Genomic DNA, 26,006 nt, shown 5'->3' with positions numbered 1-26,006 from the left:
GAGCAAGCAGATCGTCTGGACCCAGTCAAGCCTTCAGATGACTGTAGTCCCAGCCAGTGTCTAGACTGCAACCGTGTGAGATACCTTCAGAGATACTCACCTAGGCTGTTCCAGATTCCTAATCAACAGAAATAAAATAATTTTTTTTTGAGACAGGGTTTCACTCTGTCTTCCAGGCTAGAGTGCAGTGGTGCCATCCTGGCTTACTGCAGCCTCAGTCTCCCCAGGCTCAAGTGATCCTCTTACCTCAGTCTCCCAGGTAGCCAAGACTACAGGTACGCATCACCAAGCCTGGCTGATTTTTTGATTTTTAGTAGAGACGAGGCCTTGCCATGTTGCCTGGGCTGGTCTTGAACTCCTGGGCTCAAGCAATCCTCCTGCCTCAGCTTCCCAAATTGCTGGGATTATAGGCATAATCCACTGCACCTGGCACATGTTTTGTTTTGTTTTTTAAGGTAAGCAATTATTTTATTTCCTTGGCCTGATGGCATTGACTTCATTACACAAGAACTTGCAGCTGACAGAACTGACACACAGATTTCCCCCAAGAGGAAGAACCCTTTTCATTTGCAGAGATGAATTGAAATGTCATGTCTGAGTGCAATTCCTGCTCCCCACTCCCACCCCAAAAACCCTAAAAGTGATAACAAATCAATAAATCAGTAAAATTCCCATGATTTACTAAAAGTCATCCCTGCAAACCTTTCTAACTAGCAGCTGCAGTGGATAACCAAGAAGGGAAGCAGTTGGCCATCACATAGTATTTCTGTGTGAGACTGAAGGGACAGTGGCATGGGAGCAAGAATCCTGAATGAGTGAGAGGTGTAGATAATCTACCTTACTTCATACCTGCCCCTTCCCTACATAAGACATCTCTGTCCTGATACATGGAAAATACTAGAGAAGATGCTAGGAGTGGTTTTATTCTGCAATTGGATATGCCTGAAGCTTATTAAATTCCAAGGTAGGGGTGATAGAAGGAGCACCAGAGAGAAAGAACAGTTTAGACAGAGATGCTCAACACTCTGTCAATTCCAGTTTAATGCCATTTAATAACAAAACTGTCTTCTTAATCATAACCACCCTCATGCCTAACCCCTATTTTCCAAAAATAAGAGATCCCTGTCTAAATTTCTGGGTTGATGTCTACTGCCTCCCCTGGGGTGGCACTGTGATGTTTGTGAGATTTTAACTGGGATAGGAGAAAAGAAGTGTGGGACAGGGAAGATCAGGGGCCACGATGCATCAATTAGGTATGGTCCACTACCACAAGTCCCCTTTCCCTACCTGTCTTGTGCAACTGTCAAAAATAGAATATGTGCCTAAAGAGAAGGGAGTACACGGAGTTGCTGCTGGACTGCCATCATCTCTGACCCCAACTTGTCCACCTCCTGACCCTTCTATGAAATTGCACAAAAATTAAATCTCAGGAATGCCGTAAAATTACATCATCCCCATTCCTCTATCAAAGCCAATGCAACAGCTCCGTCCTGATAAGCTTTCTCCCTGAGCTGAGGAAGCAGCAAAAAATATCAATTGAGCATGTGAAAATGTGATGACGGTGTGTGCGGTGTAGTTTCTAGATGTCTTCACCTTCTGTCTCCTCGCGGTGGGAGCCGCCCTCTCTTTCCCCAAGTCGCGCATACACCCCTCCCCTACCCCCAAGTCCAGATGCTTCCATCTGCTGGGCTTCCAACCATTCATTTCCCATAGACACTCTCATTACTGTAGGCCACATACAGAAAATCATCTTCCTCATGACTGTCCTCATACAGTTGGCCCACGGTAGCACTAGTGGGAGGGATTGTGTTGTTGACAAATTAGAATAAGGCGTCCTCAGGTCTCAGGTGGATTCTCTTCCGGATTAAGAAGTAGAACTGGCCATTGGTAAGGTCGGAGGGCACTAGGTACTTCCTCTTGTCCAGATCAGGCACCCTGGCTTTTGGAGCCTTCTCTACAATCACAGGGACCCTGTCCGGATATTTCTTCCGGATATTTTCTGTTTCCCTTTTCCGCTACTCAAAGGGATGATCCTCCTTGTACTGGAACTTCATGATGAATCACATGGCTTCCGAGATTCCCGCGCAGGGCCTGCCTTCCTCGCCGCTGACCGCAGGCCGCGTCCCGCTCCCTCCGCTGACGTGTGCTCAGAATAGGGGCAGAAATATCAACAGCGGTGGTCCGAGTGTGCGGGCAGGCGGAATGTGGGGTGGGAGGGGGACCTCAGGTGCTCCTGCCTGGTGGTAGAGGAAAGCCAGGTGGAGAAATACTGGCGGCTTTTCCGAACGGCTAGGAGCACAAAACCAAATATTTGGTTTTTCAACCAGTAAATTTGGGGGTAATTTGTTACACAGCAACAGATGATAGACTCTCTCTTTAAAAAAAATCAGTTCTGGCCGGGTGCGATGGCTCACGCCTGTAACCGCAGCACTTTGGGAGGCCGAGGCAGGCGGATCACCTGAGGTCAGGAGTTCGAGACCAGCTTTGCCAACATGGTGAAAACCGGTCTCTACTAAAGATATAAAAAATTAGCCGGCGTGGTGGTGCACGCCTGTAATCCTAGCTACTTGGGAGGCTGAGGCAGGAGAATTGCTTGAACCCAGGAGGCGGAGGTTGCAGTGAGCTGCAGTCGCGCCACTGTACTCCAGCCTGGGCAACAGGGCAAGACTCAGTCTCAAAAAATAAAATAAAATAAATAAAACAAAATAAATTCAGTTCTATTAACTGCTGAAGTCTTTCTCTGTTTTCATGCTCCTTGAAGTCCTTTCACAGTTTTTCCTCGCTCCTCTATGCCTCCTCTCGGCCACGCCCTTTAGCACCCAACCCCCAACAGGTCATGATCCTCTCTTCAGGTGGCCATTGCGGGTACACGATTGGTTTCCTGCACTGACTGCTCTTGTCATGAGACCAAACTTCCTTTCCATCACTCCCCACACACCTGATCATTGTGAACAAACCGCTGAGAGAACAAGGTAAGGCAGAAGGAACAGAAGCTGGAGAGAGTGACAGGGATAGCCACCAGCCAGATTCTGTGACTCTTCATTCATCTCCCCACTCCAGTCCCAGATTGAAGAGTAATCTTCATGATCTCCCTGATGGCAAAATGCTAGAAAGACTTACCGAGCGGCCTGAAGATGCCTTCAGTTCTCCAGGTCCTGAACTCTGTTCCAGTTACAGAAGGCCTGGCAATCCCTAGGTTTCCTGGGCATTCCTTTGTTACTGAGCTCCTCTGGGATTTCCATTTTCCTCATTTTCATCTGACTAAATCTAACTACATCTAACTACCTCTGCTAACCAGATATTTGTTCACAGTCGACAGAGTTTCTGAAAATGCAATGTAGTTATCTTGCAGATGACTACAATTGTAGCAAAATAACTAAGATGCAACTGGCTATATGAAAAAAAAAAAGACAAAATATTACTTAGGATTTTGATACCTTTTATGGTTTATCTCCCCTTTTGGCCTGTAAACTTCATGAAGGTAATGGTTATGTATGATTCCCGAGTAACCACAGTTCCCAGAACGATCTTGAGTATAGAATGTTCCCAATAAATATCCACTGGAAAATGCACCCTATTTTTGTTGAAGGAATGGTGGAATTAGCATCAAAGGGATCTTCAACATTAACTCTATGGCTAGCAATTCTAAGCGTTTTATAGTACATCACAAAATGTTCTTTCTTTTTCTAAATTGCACTGAATCAACAAACGGAGTAGACAGGCACATTTTCTTCACTTTAAGGAAAGACATTATTTTTTAGCTAGGGGCCGACCCAAAGTGACCACTGGCTTTCACATGAGACCCAGGAGCCTCCCCAGTTTGAAGCCCAATATCACATTTCCCAGAATACTTGATGCCCTCGCCCGCCTCCTCTGGCTATCAACCAGACGGAAAGGGGATGCGCCTGGGAGTTTGATGCCAAGGGAAGGATACGGAATGTCTGTTTTCTCCTAAGGGCGTCTGCTGGGCCTTTCTTATGTCCAGTTTGAGTTGGTCTGGGACCCGGCCTCCGCAAACACTCTGCAGGCTCCGGCCGCCGGGTGTGAGGTGGAAGACTGGGCAGAAGAGAGGCTGCAAAGGCCAGAGGGCTGAGCTGCTCTGCGCTGGGGAGGGGCGAGGTGCCAGAGCGCGGGAGACCTCACGTTGGGCACCAGGCTGCTCCGCGGTAGGTGGGTGAGGCCAGGAGATTCACATCAGCAGATGCCACACTGAGGGTACGGCATTTAGATCCCTAGGCTCCAAACAGGCGGTTCCTGGGGGCCGGTAGCTGGGGAATTGGGTTTAGCACTTTTCAACGCTTGGAACTGGATATCCAAGGCTCCGAGTCCTTTGAGGTCTTGCTCGGGACTACGTTTCCCAGAAGGCTAGGCGGTAATTGATAGCTCTGTCAGCCTATGGACAGAGAAACATTCTAGCCATGGAAACTAAAAAGCCAATAGCAAGAGGACAGGGGCGGTACTTTCCGGCTGCGAGCTGTCGAAGCCTGAGTCCCACCTGTGTCCCCACAGCCCTGTCACGAATCCCGGTCGGGTTCTGGGAGGGACCGCCTCGGGGTTGCGGGCCGGGTGCGGCTCGGCGGTGGAGGACTCACTTCCTGCTCCATCCCCAGCTGGGCCCTGGGGCGGTGAGTGATCCAAGGAGGGAGACTGCGGCGGCAGCGGCGCGCTGCTGAGAGGCGTGGAGGGGGCTCGCCCGCCACCCAGACGTTTTCTCAGAGGGGTTCCCACGCTGGCCTTTGGGAGCCCCCGGGTCTTGCTGGGGTGTGGGAGAGGTAGCTGTGGTCTCTATACCGTCGTCGAGATAAGTCATTCTCTTAATGAGTTTTCTTGCTTCTCGATGGTGGTCCCCGGGTTTCAGCTGATCTGCCACCCTCTGACCGCCGCACCCTGGTTAGGGCCCCAGCACCGAGAAGAAGAACGGGGTTCAGCCCCACGCGTGCAGTCATGTTCCTATTAATAAACCCGGTGAACGCACTGGAGATTCTCACAATGGCACTTAGTCACAGCCCCTCAGAGCTGTAGGGCCTTTGAGGTCATCTGCGCATGGGGAAAGGGACGGGCTGGAAAACAGGGTTTCTATAACCGTGGCTAAGAAGTCTCCAGCAAGGGGGCCCTGCAGCTGTGTTTTGTAATGAATGTAGAGAAATAAAAATTATACTAAAAGCTCTTTTTTTTTTTCCTTTTTCTTCTTCTACTTCTTTTTTTTTTTTTTTTTTTTTTTTTAGAGGGGATTTCGCTCTTGTTGCCCAGGCTGGAATGCAACGGTGCTATCTCCGTTCACTGTAGTCTCTGCCTCCCGGGTTCAAGCGATTCTCCTGCCGCAGCCTCCCGAGTAGTTGGGATTACAGGTGTGCGCCACCACACCCGGCTAATTTTGTATTCTTAGTAGAGACAGGGTTTCACCATGTTGGCCAGGTTGATCTCGAACTCCTGACCCCAGGTGATCTGCCCATCTCGTTCTCCCAAAGTGCTGGGATTACAGTCATGAGCCACAGCGCCCGACCAATACTGAAAACTGTTATTACCATTTTTACTTTCTAATTACATTATTGTTGTTTGTTAAAGTTTTAAACCAGAGCAATGGTTTTTAGATCCTTAAAAACTCAATACTTTATAAATGACCAATAATAATGTCTATAAATACATAAATATTTCCCCCAAAAGTGTGTCTCTGTGTGTGTGTGTGTGTGTGTGTGTGTGTCTGTGTCTGTATCTGTGTTCCAGTAGTAAATAGGTGCTTTGTAGTGGGACAAAAGATGTGAAAGAGTAAAACTTCTTCACCCTAGTCTGGTCCTTCCTCCCGTGAAATGCAATATTCTTTGTAGTGGGTGGTCATGCTGGCTGAATTTTTTTTTTTTTTTTTAAGGGAGAGACAGGGGCTCACTCTGTTGCTAGGCTGGAGTGCATGGAGTGCAGTGGCGCCATCATAGCTCACTGCAGCCTTGAACTCCTGGGCTGAAGTGATCCTCCCACCTCAGCCTCCTGAGTAGCTGGGACCACAAGTGCATGCCACCATGCCTGGCTGATTTTTAAAAGTTCTTTGTAGAGAAAGGGGTCTCAATATGTTGCTGAGGCTGGTGTATTGGAAAGTTTTTAAGGGAAAAAACATTATCTTAATTTCTTTGTGACTCCTATGCCTGGCAACATATTGATTGTTGAATAAATTACTGATCCATCCAGTAGTTGACTCTGACTATCCTCCAAAAAGTAATGTTTTTCATGATATTGCTATCAATTTATTAATATATTAATGATTGGTTTCAGCCTCTAAGAGTTGTGTTTTGTGCTTATCCCCATTGACTTTCACTTATTTTTACAACCTATCCATGTCTTTTTAAAAAAAAAAAAAAACATGTCTTTTTCAGTCTTATTTCTGACTCCATTAAGATCTTGAAATAGAGTGGTATCCAACACAGTTCTCTTTGGGGTTCTGCATAATCTGTCCCTTGAGGTTGACCCCAAATCTGCAAGCCAAGAAGTCAGCTGTTCTCATAACTAATATGAGTATAGTTAAGTCCACAATTTCCTTGGTTGCTGAGGAAAATGAAGTTGGGGATAATCAAAAGCTTTCCAGAAATCAAATTGTACCTACCAACTCTCTCCTTTGTTTACCTTGTTCATCGTGGACAATTTTTTCCTCAAAAAGTTAATGTATCTAAAAGACTGGGTTCTGTCCATGTGTTTGGGAGGCCTAGGCCTCTCTTAGTAATGGGAAAGTTGGCCAGGAGAAGATGTATGTAAAAACAGACTAAGAAAAGCAACCCTCTGTGGTTGACAGAATTTACCTCAGGACCATTCTGATCAGGTGTGGGGGGTTGTTTGTGTACACTGATGGCCATTTTTTGGCTTTCAGACAATGGTGAGAATACCTAGGGAGCTACTGATGCATATCGAGGTCTCTTGCTTTAGGAACTGATGACCCTTGATAATGTGGCTGAGGACTTCAGGGAAGAGTGGGTTACCTGGACACTGCTTAGAGAATCCTCTTCAGGAATGCCACCCAGCACAGTTAGAAGAATGGGCTATCAAAGGGTAAGAATGCTACTCTCCTTTATTTTATTTATTTATCTTGTTTTTTTGAGATGGGGTCTCGCTCTGTCATCCAGGCTAGAGTGCAGTGGTGTGATCTCGATTCACTGCAACCCTTGCCTCCTGGGCTCAAGCAATTCTCCCACCTCAACCTCCTGAGTAGCTGGGATCACAGGCATGTGCCACCATGCCCAGCTAGTTTTTGGTGTTTTTAGTAGAGACAGGATTTTGCTATGTTGGCCAGGCTGGTCTCAAACTCCTGAGCTCAAGCAATCCACTGCTTCCACCTTCCAAAGTGCTGGGATTATGGGTGCCACCATGCCTGGCCACTACTCTCCTTTAATTTGAGACTTAGATAAAGGGCCCAGGTCTGAGTAGTCTCTGGTGTGTTGGTGTCTTAGAGCTCCAGACCTCTGTAAGATTAATTGTTGCCTCCTTGGCAGAAAAAGAATTACGTCTTTATGCATTTTATGGTTTATAAATATCTTTGCTATTTATTGTCTTTTTAATATCTCATCATAACTTTTTGATATATGTATTACTGTCCCCCTTTTCCTGCCTGGGTTGAACTCTCACCTCTGCCACTTAACTTTTGAGACTTCTGAGGTCTTTGTGGAAAAGGAGGTAATTTTTTCTGTCACTTAAAAACAGGCTGGGTGCAGTGGCTCACGCCTGTAATCCCAGCACTTTGATAGGCCGAGGTGGGTGGATCACAAGGTCAGGAGTTCAAGACCAGCCTGGCCAACATGATGAAACCCCATCTCTACTAAAAATATAAAAATCAGCTGCGTGTGGTAGCAGGCGCCTGTAATCCCAGTTACTCTGGAGACTGAGCAGGAGAATCGCTTGAACCTGGGAGGCGGAGGTTGCAGTCAGCCGAGACCGTACCATTGCACTCCAGCCTAGGCAATAGAGCAAGACTCTGTCTCAAACAAACAAACAAAATACCTCCAATTGCTCTTTCCCAAATATCCTGGCTACCCTTCCTTCTGCTTTACTTTTTTTGTGTGTGTGGCAGAGTCTCACTCTGTCACCCAGGCTGTAGTGTTGTGGTGCGATCTCGGCTCACTGCAACCTCTGCCTCCTGGGTTCAAGCGATTCCTGGATAATTTTTTTGTATTTTTAGTAGAGATGGGTTATCTCCATGTGGGCCAGGTTGGTCTCAAACTCCTGACCTCAAGCGATCCGCTCACTTCGGCCTCCCAAAGTGCTGGGATTACAGGAGAGAGCCACCGCACTCTAATTTTTGTATTTTTAGTAGAGTTGAGGTTTCACCATGTTGGCCAGGCGGGTCTTGAACTCCTGACCTCAAGTGATCCACTGGCCTTGGCCTCCCAAAGTGCTGGGATTAGAGGCGTGAGCCACTGCACCTGGCCTACTTCATCTATTATACAAGTAATGTATACTCATTAAAGCAAAAGACAATCAAAATGAAAACAAACGTCATCCCTAATCCCACCACTGAAGAGTTACTATCCTACCAGCATTTTTCTAAGCATGTATATGATTTTAAAACAAGCACAAAAGGATAATATTGGGATTATACTGTACATTCAGCTGCACATTCTTTCTTCCATGTTGTATCATGAATATATTTTGACAACAATAAATATCTTTCTTTACATCACTTAAAATAACCACCTAGTATTTTGTTTTATGGAATACAATATTATTTTGTTGTTGAAGTCAAACATTAGATTGAACCATATATCTGACCTTTTTTTAACCTATAAAAATAGCAATTGCCTGAGCTACTTGGGAGGCTGAGGCAGGAGGATCCCTTGAGCACAGGAGTTCCAGGCTGCAGTGAGCTATATAATTATTCCTTTGTTGTGGGACATTTAGGTCATTTCTAAATTTTCACCAGGTTGTGATAAACCTCTTTTAACTCATTTTTTAAAAGTGTTTTTTTATTGAAGTATAATTTTATCATTTCCTTAGAATTCTCAGAACTAGAATTGGTAGGTCAAAGAACAGATACATTTCTAAGGTATTTAATACTTTGCAAAATGCCTTCCAAGAAGATCGAATCAATTGATTTATTCCCACAAACATTATATGAAAGTATCCATTTCTTTATATTCTACCTTTCACAGTGGGTATAATAATTTAAATAGTCTGGGGCTGGGTGTGGTGGTTCATGCCTATAATCCCAGCATTTTGGGAGGTTGAGGCAGGAGGACCACTTGAGCTCTGAAGCTCAAGACCAGCCTGGGCAACATAATGAGACCCTGTCTCTACAAAAAGTTACATTAGCCAGGTGTAGGGGCTTGTGCCTGTGGTCCCAACTACTTGGGAGGCTGAGGTGAGAGAATCGCTTGAGCCAAGAGCTCGAGGATGCAGTGAACTGTGATTGTACCAGTGCTCTCCAGCCTGGATGACAAAGCAAGAGCCTGTCTCAAAAATGAACATGCACACAAAACACAAAAAAAGAGTCTGGGAAAAATAGCAATGATAGTTAACATTTATTGAGTCTTTTTTTTTGGAGATAGAGTCTGTGTCGCCCAGGCTGGAATGCCGTGGTGCAATCTCAGCTCACTGCAACCTCCGCCTCCCAGGCTCAAGCAATTCCCATGCCTCAGCCTCCCAAGTAGATGAGATTACAGGTGTGCACCACCACATGTGGCTAATTTTTGTATTTTTAGTAGAGACAGGGTTTCTCCGTGTTGGCCAGGCTGGTCTTGAACTCCTAGCCTCAAGTGATCCATCTGCCTTGGCCTCCCAAAGTGCTGAGATTATAGGTGTGAGCTACTGCACCTGGCCAATGGATCTTATTGTTATCCCTTTTTTTTTTTTTTTTTTTTTTTTTGAGATAGAGTCTCACTCTATAGCCCAGGCTGGAGTGCAGTGGTGTGACCTCAGTTCACCACAACCTCTGCCTCCCAGGTTCAAGCGATTCTCCTGCCTCAGCCTCCCAAGTAACTGGGACTACAGGCCTGTGCCATCATGCCCGGCTATTTTTAGTAGAGACGGGGTTTCACTATGTTGGCCAGGCTGGTCTCAAACTCCTGACCTCGTGATCCACCTGCCTCGGCCTCCCAAAGTTCTGGGATTACAGGCGTGAGTCACCGTGCCCGGCCTCTTATCCCTATTTTATTGATGAAGACATCAAGACACAGAGTTTAAGTAACTTTCTTAAGGTCACACAGCTTGTAAGAGGCAGGATTATGACTCAAACCCAGGCAGTGTGAATGCTGAGTTTGTACTCATTATCTCTACACTATATTGCCTCAGTGTATCATTGTTATAATGGAATTTCTTTGATTATAGTGAGGTTAAACATTTTTCATATATTTATAGGCTACTTAACAAGTGTTTATCTTTTTCTCGTGGCTTTTTTGACTGCTGCCATTCTGGGAAAATTTTAAAGCCCAACATTATAGTTAACTTCCTTTATTCTTTCTAAGGGTGAGGTCATGGCAGCTTTGTTTCTGATCAAACCCTCTCCATATTTAACTTTAGCCTTGTGCCTTCAGAAATGGCTATTGTATTTACTTATTCAGAGTTTCTGTCAACTGAGTCTGGTTTTTTTTTGTTTGTTTTGTTTTTGTTTTGTTTTGCTTTGTTTTTATGGGAGGAAAAGAGCTTTTTTTTCTTAGTATTTTGGGGAAATCACCCTGTTTTATCACTGTACCATGGCTGTACTTTTAATGAGACCAAATACATGTTAGAGTTTCCCTGGTGTTCTCTCATATCTAGGCAGGGAGTAGGGCTTGGATTTTGGTCAGGCCTTGTGTGATTGACTCAGACTCACATCCTATGTTTACATTCCTGTGTAGAATTTCCAGGCCTAGTGTAATCTCCCAGTTGGAGCAGAAAGAAGAGCCATGGGTCCTACCACTCCAAAACTTTGAGGCGAGAAAGATCCTGAGGGAAAGCCACGCAGGTGAGATGTGAGTGCTGCCCAGTGGAAGGAAATCTAGCATTTCAGCCTTGTTTAGATGAAGAATTTGGAATGCCGCCCTAGAATTTTGTTCCTACTAGCAGACATTTAAATTTGACTTAATGGTCAGTAGTTGACTAAATAAAGTCTACATTTTGACTAAGCATTTCACTTTTGTCTAACCTATGTTTTTTCTGAGATGGAGTCTCCCTCTGTCTCCCAGCCTGGAGTGCAGTGACACAATCTCTGCTCACAGCAACCTCCGCCTCCCGGGTTCAAGTGATTCTCCTGCCTCAGCCTCCCGAGTAGCTGGGACTATAGGCATCCACCACCATGCCAAGCTAATTTTTGTATTTTTAGTAGAGATGGAGTTTCACCACGTTGGCTAGGCTGGTCTCGAACTCCTAACCTCAAGTGCTCTGCATGCCTCGGCCTCCCAAAGTGCTGGGATTACAGGCGTGAGCCACCACGCCTGGCCTAAACCTTTAATATCTTCTAAAGAAACTGCCCAATATTGACAATATGTGGTCTTCACTTGAAGGATATCAAGATTCATCTGGCCATTTTAAAATTTAAAAAGTTTAGGAATTCATATGTTCTGACAGCTCAATGAACCTCAATAAACTTTTCACAAAGTGAAAAGCAGAACGGTTGAATTAAGTGCAATCTGCTACAGAAACAGGGATTTTAATCTTTTTCACTGTTTTCTGATATTCCTTCCTGGCAACTGATAACTTTATTCTCTGTTACTTACATTAATTTTTCAGACTTTGAGCATCAGGTGGCAAAGCTCAATCAGGACATTTCTGAAACAGCAGAACAATGTGGAACATCTTCAGAAAGAACCAATAAAGATCTTTCTCATACTCTTAGTTGGGGAGGAAACTGGGAGCGAGGCCTAGAATTAGAAGGGCAACATGGAACCCTTCCAGGAGAGGACCAGCTGGAGCCCTTTTCACAGGAGAGGGATTTAAACAAGCTCCTGGATGGATATGTAGGAGAGAAGCCTATGTGTGCAGAATGCGGGAAAAGCTTTAACCAGAGTTCCTATCTCATAAGACACCTAAGAACCCACACTGGCGAGAGGCCCTATACGTGCATTGAGTGTGGGAAAGGCTTCAAACAGAGCTCAGACCTTGTCACCCATCGCAGAACACACACAGGAGAGAAGCCCTACCAATGCAAGGGGTGTGAGAAAAAATTCAGCGACAGCTCAACACTCATCAAACATCAGAGAACCCACACAGGGGAGAGACCCTATGAGTGCCCAGAGTGTGGGAAGACTTTTGGGCGGAAGCCACACCTCATAATGCACCAAAGAACCCACACAGGCGAGAAGCCCTACACGTGCCTGGAATGTCACAAAAGCTTCAGTCGAAGCTCAAATTTCATCACTCACCAGAGGACCCACACAGGGGTGAAGCCTTACAGGTGTAATGACTGTGGGGAGAGTTTTAGCCAGAGCTCGGATTTGATTAAGCACCAACGAACCCACACAGGAGAACGGCCCTTCAAATGCCCAGAGTGTGGGAAGGGCTTCAGAGATAGTTCTCATTTTGTAGCTCACATGAGTACTCATTCAGGAGAAAGACCTTTCAGTTGTCCTGACTGCCACAAAAGCTTCAGTCAGAGCTCACATTTAGTCACGCACCAAAGAACACACACAGGTGAGAGACCTTTTAAGTGTGAAAACTGTGGGAAAGGATTCACTGACAGCTCCGCCCTCATTAAGCACCAACGAATCCACACAGGAGAAAGACCGTACAAATGTGGGGAATGTGGGAAGAGCTTCAATCAGAGCTCCCACTTTATTACCCATCAGAGAATCCACTTAGGAGACAGGCCCTATCGATGTCCTGAGTGTGGCAAGACCTTCAATCAGCGTTCCCATTTCCTCACACACCAGAGAACGCATACAGGAGAAAAACCTTTCCACTGTAGTAAATGTAACAAGAGCTTCCGTCAGAAAGCGCATCTTTTATGCCATCAAAACACCCATTTGGTTTAGGAAATAGTCTTTAGTGTTCTGCTGCTCCCTTGTGAATTTTCATTGCTACTGTCTTCAAGCACCCCAAATAGAGAAAACCTGGGCATCAGTGGCTCATTTTAGGCCCTGATCTATCCTCCCTCTTTCTTGTCTATGTTATAACAGAGAGGATAAACTTAAAGGGACCAAATAACGGTCTGAATACAAAAGGCATTCCTTCAGTGTGTGACTGACTCTTAGGGAAATGTGAGTTTAATAGTTGATGCTGGCCAGCCGTGGTGGCTCACGCTTGTAATCCCAGCACTTTTGGGAGGCTAAGGCGGGTGGATCACTTGAGGTCAGGAGTTTGAGACCAGCCTGGCTAACACGGTGAAACCCCGTCTCTACTAAAAATACAAAAACTTAGCCAGGCGTGGTGGCGGGTGCCTGTAGTCCCAGCTACTCAGGAGGCTGAGGCAGGAGAATGGCGTGAACCCAGGAGGTGGAGCTTGCAACGAGCCAAGATTGAGCCACTGCACTCCAGCCTGGGCGACAGAGTGAGACTCTGTCTCAAAAAAAAAAAAAAAAAAAAAAAAAAATTAGCTGGGCGTGGTGGCACGCACCCGTAGTCCCAGCTACTCAGGAGGGAAAGGCAGAAGAATCATTTGAACCCCGAAGGTGCAGGTTGCAGTGAGCTGAGATCACGCCACTGCACTCCAGCCTGGGCAACAGAGTGAGACTCCATCTCCAAAAAAAAAAAAAGTTGATGCCTAGTTACTAAATGAGAAATGAGAAAAATGTGGCCTAGAGATCATACATTAACCACCTAGTACAGTGCCTGGCACAACATAGATGCTCAATAACTAAATGGTCACATCATTATTAATGATTAATATTTGAGGTCTTATATAAAGCCTTTAATGCACTACCTGGCCCTTAAAAGACACTCAATGCAAGATTGGTGACTTTTATCAGTCTTATTACTCAATTAGAAATTTATTAGTGTAATCCCCCCACCCCAAGCTCAGAACTTGAAAGAAATTAGATTATAACTGGAAGGTTTGGCATTGGAATACACAAATTGAATAAAATGGAAATGCACTCCCAGTTCAGTGCTGTGCAGGCATTAGTCACCAGATGTCTCACTGCCATGACAAGGCTGAATTATCATAGAGGATGTTTGCGGTCTTGTGACTTGGAGACTGAAAGAATTTCAGAAGCTCTTTGAAATGGCAGTGTATGAGGTACTTCTACAGGAGGTTTGCTGTCATCTGACACACAGAAAATATCCTACAATGAACAAGCCAGAGGGACCTGGTAGAGGACTGTAAAATTGTGGAAGCAAAATTGCTGAGAATGTCAAATGATATTGCAGGGGTCCTCCGTGGCATTTAGCTGAAGACTAACAACTCTTGTTTTCTAATTTGCTGAGTCATTGGCCATTTAGTTTTAGGTTAATATAATTCTCTGATCCTTTTAGGGCCATCCAGGTTATGCACTACTACATTCCTACATTCAACTGAAATCAATTGAGGGAAGGCAGTGTGTTGGAAAGAACACTGACTTCATTGAGAAGGTAAAGTATTTGAGTCCTGGCCCTGATGCTTAATTTGGCCAGACTTTCATCTTCTCTCAGCCTCAAGTTTTACCTACCTCACAAGGTTGTTGTGAAGATCTAAAAATACACACACACACACACACACACACACACACACACACGCACGCTCTTTGTTGGTTAACTATAAATGTAATATCTCTAATGTTATAGTTCTGTTGCTAATGTCTTTTTTCCAAGAAAATTTTGGCTAATATTTCTTTAAGTATTCCCTTTTCTCTCATACTGGGGGACTTAAAAAAAAAACTGTTGAAAATTAGGGTGTAAAAATGCTAAATGACATGACTCATCATGGGCCACATAGTTAACGGAAGGGCCAGATTTGGCTGCAAGTCACTAGATTTCCAGCTTGCAGTCCTCCTCTGCAACAACAGACCAGCTCTGGGATTTGCTACAGTGCCTGTGAGACACTACAGGACCAGAGGACCCATATTATATCCAGTAAGCCAGTCTGAATTTGGAAATGATGGAGGGGTATAGTTCTAGGGAGCTTTGCAAGATCCTGTGCTGGGGTCCTTCATCCTGGTGGAATGGAAGTGGAGGAGTAAGCGCAGGTGCAAGGGGTTAAGGAGGGAGCTGGGTAGTTACCACTTTTTAGAGAACACAGTGACGGATTAAAGGTTTTTTCTGGCCAGGCGAGGTGGCTCAAGCCTGTAATCCCAGCACTTTGGGAGGCCGAGACGGGCGGATCACGAGGTCAGGAGATCGAGACCATCCTGGCTAACACGGTGAAACTCCGTCTCTACTAAAAAATACAAAAAACTAGCCAGGCGAAGTGGCGGGCGCCTGTGGTCCCAGCTACTCGGGAGGCTGAGGCAGGAGAATGGCGTGAACCCGGGAGGCGGAGCTTGCAGTGAGCTGAGATCCGGCCACCGCACTCCAGCCTGGGCGACAGAGCCAGACTCAGTCTCAAAAAAAAAAGGTTTTTTCTTTCATTCTCTTCCATTACATGGAATGCCATCTGAGTGCTGTGGCTCATGAAGGATAGAACTCAGCTGATAACCTTACCTCCGTTTTTGAAAGCATCATTAGATAATTGACCAGAAAGTTTTTTTTAGTTAATCCAGTGCAGTGGTTCTCAAACTGTGAGCCCAGACTAGTAGCATCAGCATTATCTGGAAACTTTTCAGAAATGCAGATTCAGGCTTGGCGCAGTGGCTCACGCCTGTAATCCCAGCACTCTGGGAGGCTGAGGCGGGAGGACCACCTGAGGTCAGGAGTTTGAGACCAGCCTGGCCAACTTGGCAAAACCCCACCTATACTAAAAATACAAAAATTATCCAGGTGTGGTGGCATGTGCCTGTAATCCCGCCTACTCAGGAGACTGAGGCAGGAGAATTGCTTGAACCCAGGAAATGGAGGCTGCAGTGAGCTGAGATCACACCTAGTCTCGAACTCCTGACCTCAGGTGCTCCACCCGCCTCAGCCTCCCAAAGTGCTGGGATTACAGGCGTGAGCCACTGTGCCTGGCCACCTATCATTTTGTTTGTTTTTCATGTTATTCAGTTATTGTAAGATGTAAGCTCTGTTTTTTTTTGTTTGTTTGTTTGTTTTTGTTTTTGTTTTTTTTGAGACGAAGTCTTGCTCTGTTGCTCAGGCTGGAGTGCAATGGCGTGATCTTCGCTCACTGCACCCTCTGCCTCCCAGGTTCAAGCAATTCTCCTGCCTCAGCCTCCCGAGTAGCTGGGATCACAGATGCATGCCACCACGCCTGGCTAATTTTATATGTTAAGTAGAGACAGGGTTTCACCATGTTGGCCAGGTGGGTCTTGAACTCCTGACCTCAGGAGATCCACCTGCCTTGGCCTCCCAAAGTACTGGGATTACAGGCAAGAGCCACCACACCTGGCCACCTATCACTTTGATTTTCATGTTGTACAGCTATGGTAAAATGGAGCTCTCGAAGAGCAATGTGAGATTTGCTTTGTGGCCCTGCCAATCCCCTCTCTCCTCCCTGTCTTCCTGCCCATCCTCCCCCAGCCATGAGCAGGGAATATTTCAGTACTATTGCTGAGAGTGAAGGTAACCCTTTCTATAGTTTTCTTTTCTTTCTACCTCATGACTAGATGATTTGCTGCTTTAACATGCTCCATATATCCGTTCTTTCTCACTCCAAAATTGAGGTCATCACCAAGCCCCATTAATTTTACCTCCCAGATTCCTCTCAAACGTATCTGTCAAACCTGTCCGTCTTCACTGCCACTCTTCAGTCCCAAATGACCAATCTCTTACATGAATTCCTGCAGCAGCCTCCAAACTGATCTTCCTGATACTATTTTTGCTCTGAAAAAACTGGTTTCACTCACAGAAACCAGAGTGAACTTTTAAAATCCTAAATCGAATCACATCACTTCTCAGCAGCTTTCCATTGCTTTTAGAATGAAGACCCAAATCCTTACCCAGGCCTAAGAGGCCCTTGTGGTTTTGTCCTCTCCCCCTCCAGCCTCTTGTGATGTCCCCTTCCCTCTCCCTTGCCTCATCTCAGCACTCTTGAGTTCTCTGCTCCTTGGTCATGCCAAGGTTGTGCGCTCTTTAGACCCTTGGTACTAATTGTTCCCTCTGCCCAGAATGTTCCTCGCCCAGACCTTTGCATTGCCTCCTATTTGTCAACCAGGGTTCAGCCTAAACCAATCTCCTTAGGAAGACTTTCCCTAACTATCCGATCTAAATTAGTCACCCTCCATCACATTATCCTCTTTTTTCATCAAAGTCCTTATACCTGTCTGATAATTTCTTATTGATTTGTTTTTGGTAAACTCCGCAAAAGGTGGGAGTCATTTCTCTTGTTTCCATTCTTTCCATGGCACTTAGAACAGTGCCTGGCACATGGTAGGTGCTCAATATGTGTTTACTGGATGAACTAATGAGTGCATGCTTATGGGCAAGGATCTCATTGTGCTGGAAAAGTAGCAGAGTGAGACAAAACTGGCCAGGTGAGCGAGCGAAGGTCACACCAAGAAGGTTCTTAGCTGCCAAACTAAAGAGTTTGGATCTTACTCTCTGGAGAAAAGGGCGTAGCTGGTGGTTTTATAGGAGAGGAGAGGAGAGACGTGATCAGCACTTCAGAAGGTCAATTTGGCTGCTATGTGTAGGTCATATTATGGAGAAAAAAACTAAAGGCTTTGAGACAATCCATGATGTAAAGTAAGTCTCCAGCGAGTAGTTGTTATCACCAAGCACCAGGGCAGGCACCACAACAAAAAGACAAGATCTCTAACCCTTCTTTTACCTCGAAATAATGCCTCCTAGACCTTATCATTGCAGTCCTTCTCTTCCCCTTTTGTCAAACTTCCACTCACATGTAGATATTCTCAGGGTTATCATGCCTAGGCCCTTTTAATAGGGCCACTTACCCTAGCATGCTTCTACAACTGGAACCTCAAAGGTCTTTTAGGGCTGAGTGTGGTGGCTCACACCTGTAATGCCAGCACTTTGGGAGGCTGAAGCCAGAGGATTGCTTGAGCCCAGAAGTTCAAGACCAGCCTAGGCACCATAGCCAGACCCTGTCTCCACAAAAAATAGTTTCAACAAATTAGACAGGCATGGTGATGTGCGCCTGTCATCCCAAGTACTTGGGAGGCTGAGGTGGGAGGATTGAGGATTGCCTGAGCCCAGGAGTTCAAGGCTGCGGTGAGCTGTGATCGTACCACTGTACTCCAGATTACATGACAGAGCTAAAACTTGTCTCTTAAAAAAAAATAAAAGAACTCTTTACTGTTTGATGCCATTTACATATGTTTTTTTTATTATTTTTTAGAGATGGGGTCTTGCTTTTTTGCTGAGGCTGGAGTGCAGTGGTGTGATCATGACTCACTGAAGCCTCAACCTCCCAGGCTCAAGCAATCCTCCTGTCTCAGCCTCCTGAGTAGCAGCTAGGACTACAGGCACATGCCACCAAGCCTGGCCTTTTAAAATTTTTGGTAGAGGCCAGGTGTGGTGGCTCATGCTTGTAATCCCAGCACTTTGGGAGGCCAAGGCAAGTGGATCACCTGAGGTCAGGACCAGCCTGGCCAATATGGTGAAATGCTGTCTCTAGTAAAAGTACAAAAATTAGCCAGGCGTGGTGGTGGGCACCTGTAATCCCAGCTACTCAGGAGGCTGAGGCAGGAGAATCACTTGAACCTGGGAGGCGGAGGTTGCAGTGAGTCGAGATCGTGCCATTGCACTCCAACCTGGGTGACAAGAGCGAAACTCCATCTCCAACAATAATAATGATAATAATTTTGATAGAGACAGGGTCCCCCTTTGTTGCCCAGGCTGCTCTTGAACTCCTGACCTCAAGCAACTGTCCCACCTTGGCCTCCCAAAGTGCTGGGATTACAGGTGTGAGCTACTGCACCAGGCCCATATGCCTTTTTAAAAAAATTATATTTTCCATTGGTGATTATGAGGTTGTGAGATGATTCGCCTACATTTCTGGATGCTCCTCTTCAAGTACCTTCCCTGGCTCCTCTGGTTTTTGTTTTGTTTTGTTTTTGAGACAAAGTCTTGCTTTGTTGCCCAGGCTGGAGTGCAGTGGCACGATCTCGGCTCACCAGTTCACTGCAACCTCCACCTCCCAGGTTCAAGGGATTGTGGTGCCTCAGCCTCTGGAGTAGCTGGGACCACAGGCCCAGCTAATTTTTGTACTTTTGGTAGAGACAGGGGTTACACTAGGCTGGTCTTGAACTCCTGCCTCAGGTGATCTGCCTGCCTCGGCCTCCCAAAGTGCTGGGATTCTAGGAGTGAGCCACCGCGCCCGGCCTGGCTCTTCTTCTACTCAGACATGCCTGACGCGTCAACACTCTGGTTGAGGTCTTATTTCTTCTTTCTTTTTTGTTCTGCACATTAAGCTTATGACTTCAACCATCATTTCTCAGAGCATGGGTCTGGCCCAGCCTCTCTCCCGAATTTCAGACCTACAAGTCTAGCTACTTGGTGGAGACCTCCCCCAGATGACCTGCTGCTTCCCAAACCCAGACTCTCCAAATTACAGTCAGTATCTCCCCTAGAAGCATTCCCCCAGGCATTTCTCTTTCTGACTTCAATTCCCCATTCTCCTACATTGCCTTGCCAGAAGCCTCCTGGTCAGCTTGGGTTTCTTTTCGTCCTTTTTTTTCTATATTTTGCTGGTGCCTAGTCACGTAGTTGCTGCCTCTACACTTTCTCTTCTTTAAAAAAAAAATTATAAAAGCATCACATGGTTGCTGAAAACATTTCCAAAAAATACAGAAGTGCTCAAAGCGAAAAAATGGAAATGTCTTGTCCCTTCCTCATTCCCTCCCCCAACCTCACTCCCCATATTCAGCTCTGTAATAGTCTGGCATGCCAAGTCTTATTTCCAGCTCCTCTTTTCCATCCCCACTGCCATCATCTGAACTAAATGGATTGTTTTCCATCTGGTCTCCTTGACTTTTCCTTTCAGTGCAGCTCAACAGACATTAATCAAGTGCCTTCCACACACCAAAAGTCCTACCCGAGATCCTAGAGGTTCAAAGACAAGTAAGATGGTTAGAGATCCACATTCCAGAGCTGTTTAACTTTGGGCAAGTTACTTAATCTCTCTGACCCTTACTTCCTTATCTGTAAAATGATGCTAATCCCAGAATCTTCTTCATGGGGTTGGACGAGGATTAATGAGATGATCCATGAAAAACTCTTTGTACTAACTACCTGGTATATTGTATCTGCTCCATAAATGTCAGTGACAACAATGATAATAATGATAATCTTTGGAGGATTTTATAGTTTAATGGAGAGACTTAAAGCATAAGAATTATATAGGTGAAAAATATGAGAAAATATTTTTTGGAAAAGGAAAACAAACAGTTCTACTAAAATTAAAAATAAAAGGCTGATGTAGAGAGTTGGGAAACTGGGAGGTAAGAGCTCAGATTTTGTCCTCTAAGACAGTAATTCCTGAAGTGTGAGCAAAAGTCACCCTGCATCAGTCTTACTTGGGGTGATTGCTCAAAATGAGGATTTAGTGGCTGCACTTCTGAGCAAGTTGGTAATTTACATATCGAATGCTATCCATCAAGGAAAACCGGCAGACTACAGTTACATGCATCAACACAGACAAGCTTCAAACAATATTGAGTGTAAAAAGCAAGACATAGAAATATATGTTTAAGGCTGGGCGCGGTGGCTCAAGCCTGTAATCCCAGCACTTTGGGAGGCCGAGACGGGTGGATCACGAGGTCAGGAGATCGAGACCATCCTGGCTAACACGGTGAAACCCCGTCTCTACTAAAAAATACGAAAAGCTAGCCGGGCGAGGTGGCGGGCGCCTGTAGTCCCAGCTACTCGGGAGGCTGAGGCAGGAGAATGGCGTAAACCCGGGAGGCAGAGCTTGCAGTGAGCTGAGATCCGGCCACTGTACTCCAGCCTGGGTGACAGAGCGAGACTCCGTCTCAAAAAAAAAAAAAAGAAATATATGTTTAGTAAGAGTAAAAATACAGTAAAGGTAAAAAAGAGGCAAAACTAAACAATATATTGCTTAAGCAATAAGGATACACAAACTAATGAAAATCAAAGAATTTACTAATACAAACTTCAGTATAGTAATTATTTGGAATGGGAGAGAAAGGTACAAAGTTTCTATTTCTTTTTTGTTTGTTTGTTTTGATTTGTTTTGAGACCAAGTCTCATTCTGTCACCAAGGCTAGAGTGCAGTGGCACGATCTCAGATCACTGCAACCTCTGCCTCCTGGGTTCAAGTGATTCTTCTGTCTCAGCCTCCCAAATAGCTGGGATTACAAGCATGCACCACCACACCCAGCTAATTTTTGTAATTTTAGTAGAGACGGAGTTTCACCATGTTGGCCAGGCTGGTCTCAAACTCCTGGTCTCAAGTAATCTGCCCACCACTGCCATCGGTTTCTATTTCTTAAGTTGGGTGCTGAGTACACAGGTTTTCTTTGTGAAATAATTATTTAAATTGTTAATATGCATTACTTATATGCTTTTCATTTACAATGTATTTCACAAGAAAAATAAAAGAAAGCAAATAAGAAAACAGAACACTTCTCCTGAGATTGACCTTTTTCACTCAAATCTCATTGAGTTATACTGAGGGGGAAAAAGAGTAATCTGAGTGCCTGGACCCTGAACAGACACTAGATCAGTTCCTCATTCCCAGTCAAACACATGCACACACACACATTTTCTTATATTTCCTTCAGCAAACGCCCCTCCAACAAACTCCAAAACACCCTCTGCTCCTTTCTGTGTATAAATTAGAGCAAACAAATGTCCAAAAGAGTATAGGCCATCTTTCTATAAACAGTCAATCTTGGACCTGGTGTCTGAATCGGGGATGCCCTACTGCATTAAAAATGCTCATGTGAATGTTTTGTTGCTCCCCAGAAAAAAACTTTCCACATTTTAGATTTTCACAGGATGAGAACAATTTTACACCTTCCTTACTTGCTGCGGAATATATATATATATATATATTTTTTTTTTTGAGACAGGTCTTGCTCTGTCACCCAGGCTGGAGTGCGGTGGCACGATCTCGGCTCACTGCAACCTCTGCCTCCTGAGTTCAAGCGATTCTCCTGCCTCAGCCTCTTGAGTAGCTGGGATTACAGGTGTGCACCACCATGCCCAGCTAATTTTTTGTATTTTTAGTAGAGACAGGGTTTCACCATGATGGCCAAGCTGGTTTCAAACTCCTGACCTCAAGTGATCTGCCCACTTCGGCCTCCCAGAAGGCTGGGATTACAGGTGTAAGCCACCACACCTGGCCACTGCGGAATCATTTTTAAAGCTATTGTATCAATTTACAGTGTTCCCAACAGTAAATGGCTACTAGTCTCATCACACCCTCATCTTTAAAAAATTTTGCTAATTTAATATACATTATTCTTACATATTGTTTTAATTTGCATTTCTTTGATTACCAGTGAGGTTGAACATTTTTTTCTGTTAGAATCTTTCTTGTATTTCTTCTGTTGTTGTCATTAGTGTAAATCAGAGCAGGTTTGGGAATATAAAAGCATGAACGTGGCCGGGCGTGGTGGCTCAAGCCTGTAATCCCAGCACTTTGGGAGGCCCAGACGGGTGGATCACGAGGTCAGGAGTTCGAGACCATCCTGGCTAACACGGTGAAACCCCGTCTCTACTAAAAAATACAAAAAACTAGCCGGGCGAGGTGGCGGGCGCCTGTAGTCCCGGCTACTCGGTAGGCTGAGGCAGGAGAATGGCGTAAAAACCCGGGAGGCGGAGCTTGCAGTGAGCTGAGATCCAGCCACTGCACTCCAGCCTGGGCGACACAGAGACTCCGTCTCAAAAAAAAAAAAAAAAAAAAAGCACGAACGTTTGATTTTGAGAAAATCTTTGTTTCCCTGTTGTCTTCCTTCCCTCTCTCTGCTTTATTATCTTTTATTTCATGTTCATTTATAGAAATATCAGAAAATATGGCCGGGCGCGGTGGCTCAAGCCTGTAATCCCAGCACTTTGGGAGGCCGAGACAGGCGGATCACGAGGTCAGGAGATCGAGACCATCCTGGCTAACACGGTGAAACCCCGTCTCTACTAAAAATACAAGAAAATTAGCCGGGCGAGGTGGTGGGCGCCTGTAGTCCCAGCTACTCGGGAGGCTGAGGCAGGAGAATGGCGTGAACCCGGGAGGCGGAGCTTGCAGTGAGCCGAGATCGCGCCACTGCACTCCAGCCTGGGGCACAGAGCAAGACTCCGTCTCAAAAAAAAAAAAAAAAAAAAAAAAAAAGAAATATCAGAAAATACAATTAAGCAAACAGTAAATTCCACTTCCCAGAGATAACCACTACCGTTTGTTGTATATCCTTTTAAGCTTTTTCTCTGCCAAAAAATATTCACAGATATATCGCTTAGTCTTTCTGAGCCTGTTTCCTCATGTATCGAATGGAATACTTGTTCTTCAAGTTGATAATTAACTGGTGGGAGCACATGAAAGTATTTTATAAAGTGCACAAATGCAAGTTGCTGCTCTTCTGACAAAGAAAAAATGTCTTTTATTCTGCCAAGCAGCATGATGACACTTTGTTTCCTGAACACAGCCTGCCCTCTCCAGTACAATTTCTTCTCTCTAGAATAGCTTCTTGCTTCACTTCCTCCTGCTGAACTACTATCTACTATCTACTCTTAAAAAAAAAGTCAATATTAAAATATACAACAATTAGTGTAAAGAACAACCATGTGCCCACTGTACAACTTAGGGAAAGAGTTTGGCATTTCTCACTCCTATGCTTTTATATATATTTGCTTTTTTCCCTGTCTTTCTCTATACATACATATATATTTAGTAAGAGCAAAAATACAGTAAAGATCAGGGCGGGTGTGGTGGCTCACACCTGTAATCCCAGCACTTTGGGAGGCCGAGGCGGGCGGATCACGAGGTCAGGAGTTTGAGACCAGCCTGGCCAACATGGTGAAATCCTGTCTCTAATAAAAATACAAAAATTAGCCGGGTGTGGTGGCTCACACCTGTAGTCCCAGCTACTCAGGAAGCTGAAGCAGAAGAATCCCTTGAACCTGGGAGTGGAGGTTGTAGTGAGCCAAGATTGTGCCACTGCACTCCAGCCTGGGTGACAGAGTAAGACTCTGTCTTGGAAAAAAAAAAATACAGTAAAGGTAAAAAACAGACAAAACTAAATATGTTGCTTAAGCAATAAGGATACTCATACAAACTAATGAAAATCAAAGGATTTACTAATATGAACTTCAGTATAGTAGTTAATTGGAAACATATGTATAATATATATAATATACATGTATTATATGTATACGTATGTATGTGTATATATATAGAAAAAGCAAATATATGTATACATACATATATATCTATATATGTAAAAATTTTATTTATAAAATGTTTTTGAGTATGAAACGATATCTCATTGTAGTGTTAATATGCATCTCAGCTGGGCATAGTAGGTCACACATGTAATCCCAGCATTTTGGGAGGCTGAGGCAGGAGGATTTCTTGAGCTCAGGAGTTCAAGACCAGCCTGGATAGCATAGTGAGATCCCATCTCTAAAAAAAAGATGAAAAATTATCTGGCCATGGTGGCTGGTGTCTGTAGTTCCGGCTACTCAGGAGGCTGAGGTGGGAGGATTGCCTGAGCACTGGAGGTGAAGGCCGCAGTGAGCTATGATCATGCCGCTGCACTCCAGTCTGGATGACAGAGGCAGATCCTGTTTCAAATAAATAAATCAAATTAAATTAAAGTAAAAAGTGTCTCCCTGATTAGTGGGGAAGTTACCCAACTTTTTTTTTTTTTTTTAAAGGGAGTCCCACTCTGTCTCCCAGGCTGGAGTGTAGTGGCACGATCTCCTCTCACCGCAACTTCCACCTCCCAGATTCAAGCAATTCTCCTGCCTCAGCCTCCTGAGTAACTAGGATTACAGGCGTGCGCCACCATACCTGGCTAATTTCTTGTATTTAGTCGAGACGGGGTTTCGCCATGTTGGGCAGGCTGGTCTCAAACTCCTGACCTCAGGCGATCCCCCTGCTTGGGCCTCCCAAAGTGCTGGGATTACAGGCATGTGCCACCGCGCCCAGCAGTTATACAACTTTTACAAGTTTATTGTTGTTCATGTTACCTCTTCAGGGAATTTTGTTTATAAAGTACCTATTCTTCAAGGCCCATTAAAACACCTCCCTCTCCATAAAGTATTTCCAGATCTCCTCCATCAAGCAGATAGGATTTCCTTTGGACTTCTGTAATCCTTTCTTTCTACATCTTGGGTTTCACTCACTTCTTATTTCATCTTGCATTACAGTCACTTGTGTACTTGTCTAAAGGGCAGTGACTGTTTAACTCAACTTTATACCCTTGTTCATACTAGTACAAAAGTAAACATTTCATAAATCTTTGTTGAATCAAATCATACTCCTCCCCTGCTTATAAAATCTTAAATCATTTCCTATTGTCTACAGAAGAGAGTGGAATGTCCTTTAATGTAGAATTTAAGACCCTTCCACAGGCTGTAGCATCAACCTTCCTTTCTTGCTCTTCTCCTGGGAGGACCTTGCTTTCTGCCCCAGATACCAGATCATTCATCCACAATAAGATCCCAGTCCACTAATGTTTGACTTTTCTCTCTGCAGCTGGAATGGCAGGTTGGTCCCACCCATTTTAGTTGCCTATAAAATTCTTTTTTTTTTTTTTTTTTGAGATGGAGTCTTGCTCTGTTGCCCAGGCTGGAGTGCAGTGGCATGATCTTGGCTCACTGCAACCTCCGCTTCCCGGGTTCAAGCAATTCTCCTGCCTCAGCCTCCCGAGTAGCTGGGATTACAGGCACCTGCCACCATGCCTGGCTAATTTTTGTATTTTTAGTAGAGATGGGGTTTCACCATGTTGACCAGGCTGGTCTTGAACTCCTGACCTCAGATGATCCGCCTGCCTCCACCTCCCAAAGTGCCGGGATTACAGGCGTGAGCCACCGCGCCCTGTCTGAGCCACCGCGCCTGGTCTAATTTTTGTATTTTTAGTAGAGACGGGGTTTCACCATGTTGGCCAGGCTGGTTTTGAACTCCTGACCTCGTG

General features: G+C 45.0%; 1 protein-coding gene and 1 pseudogene across 3 annotated transcripts in view; one reads left to right on the top strand and one right to left on the bottom strand.

Moving 5' to 3' along the window:
* Window positions 1-655: 655 nt before the first annotated feature.
* Window positions 656-2,686, bottom strand: LOC139364376 (gamma-aminobutyric acid receptor-associated protein-like 3; annotated as a pseudogene).
* A 1,517-nt stretch (window positions 2,687-4,203) lies between these two features.
* Window positions 4,204-26,006, top strand: part of LOC105488301 (zinc finger protein 774) — a 38,642-nt gene continuing 16,839 nt past the window's right edge. Inside the window, exons 1-5 of one of the 3 annotated variants that reach the window (XM_071100665.1) lie at window positions 4,204-4,625; window positions 6,910-7,032; window positions 10,809-10,915; window positions 11,680-12,579; window positions 14,359-14,454. In XM_071100665.1, the coding sequence (XP_070956766.1) occupies window positions 6,929-7,032; window positions 10,809-10,915; window positions 11,680-12,579; window positions 14,359-14,411 (1,164 nt within the window). In that variant the 5' untranslated portion in view covers window positions 4,204-4,625; window positions 6,910-6,928 and the 3' untranslated portion in view covers window positions 14,412-14,454. Of the gene's footprint in view, window positions 4,626-6,909; window positions 7,033-10,808; window positions 10,916-11,679; window positions 20,906-26,006 lie in introns of those variants that run through there. The other 2 variants (XM_011752214.3, XM_011752213.3) reach the window with 2 other exon arrangements.

This window comes from Macaca nemestrina, chromosome 7 (assembly GCF_043159975.1).
Source record: "Macaca nemestrina isolate mMacNem1 chromosome 7, mMacNem.hap1, whole genome shotgun sequence".
Classification (NCBI taxonomy): domain Eukaryota; kingdom Metazoa; phylum Chordata; class Mammalia; order Primates; family Cercopithecidae; genus Macaca; species Macaca nemestrina.
Note: the sequence above shows the minus strand (reverse complement) of the source record. Positions and strands in the feature narration are given on the sequence as shown.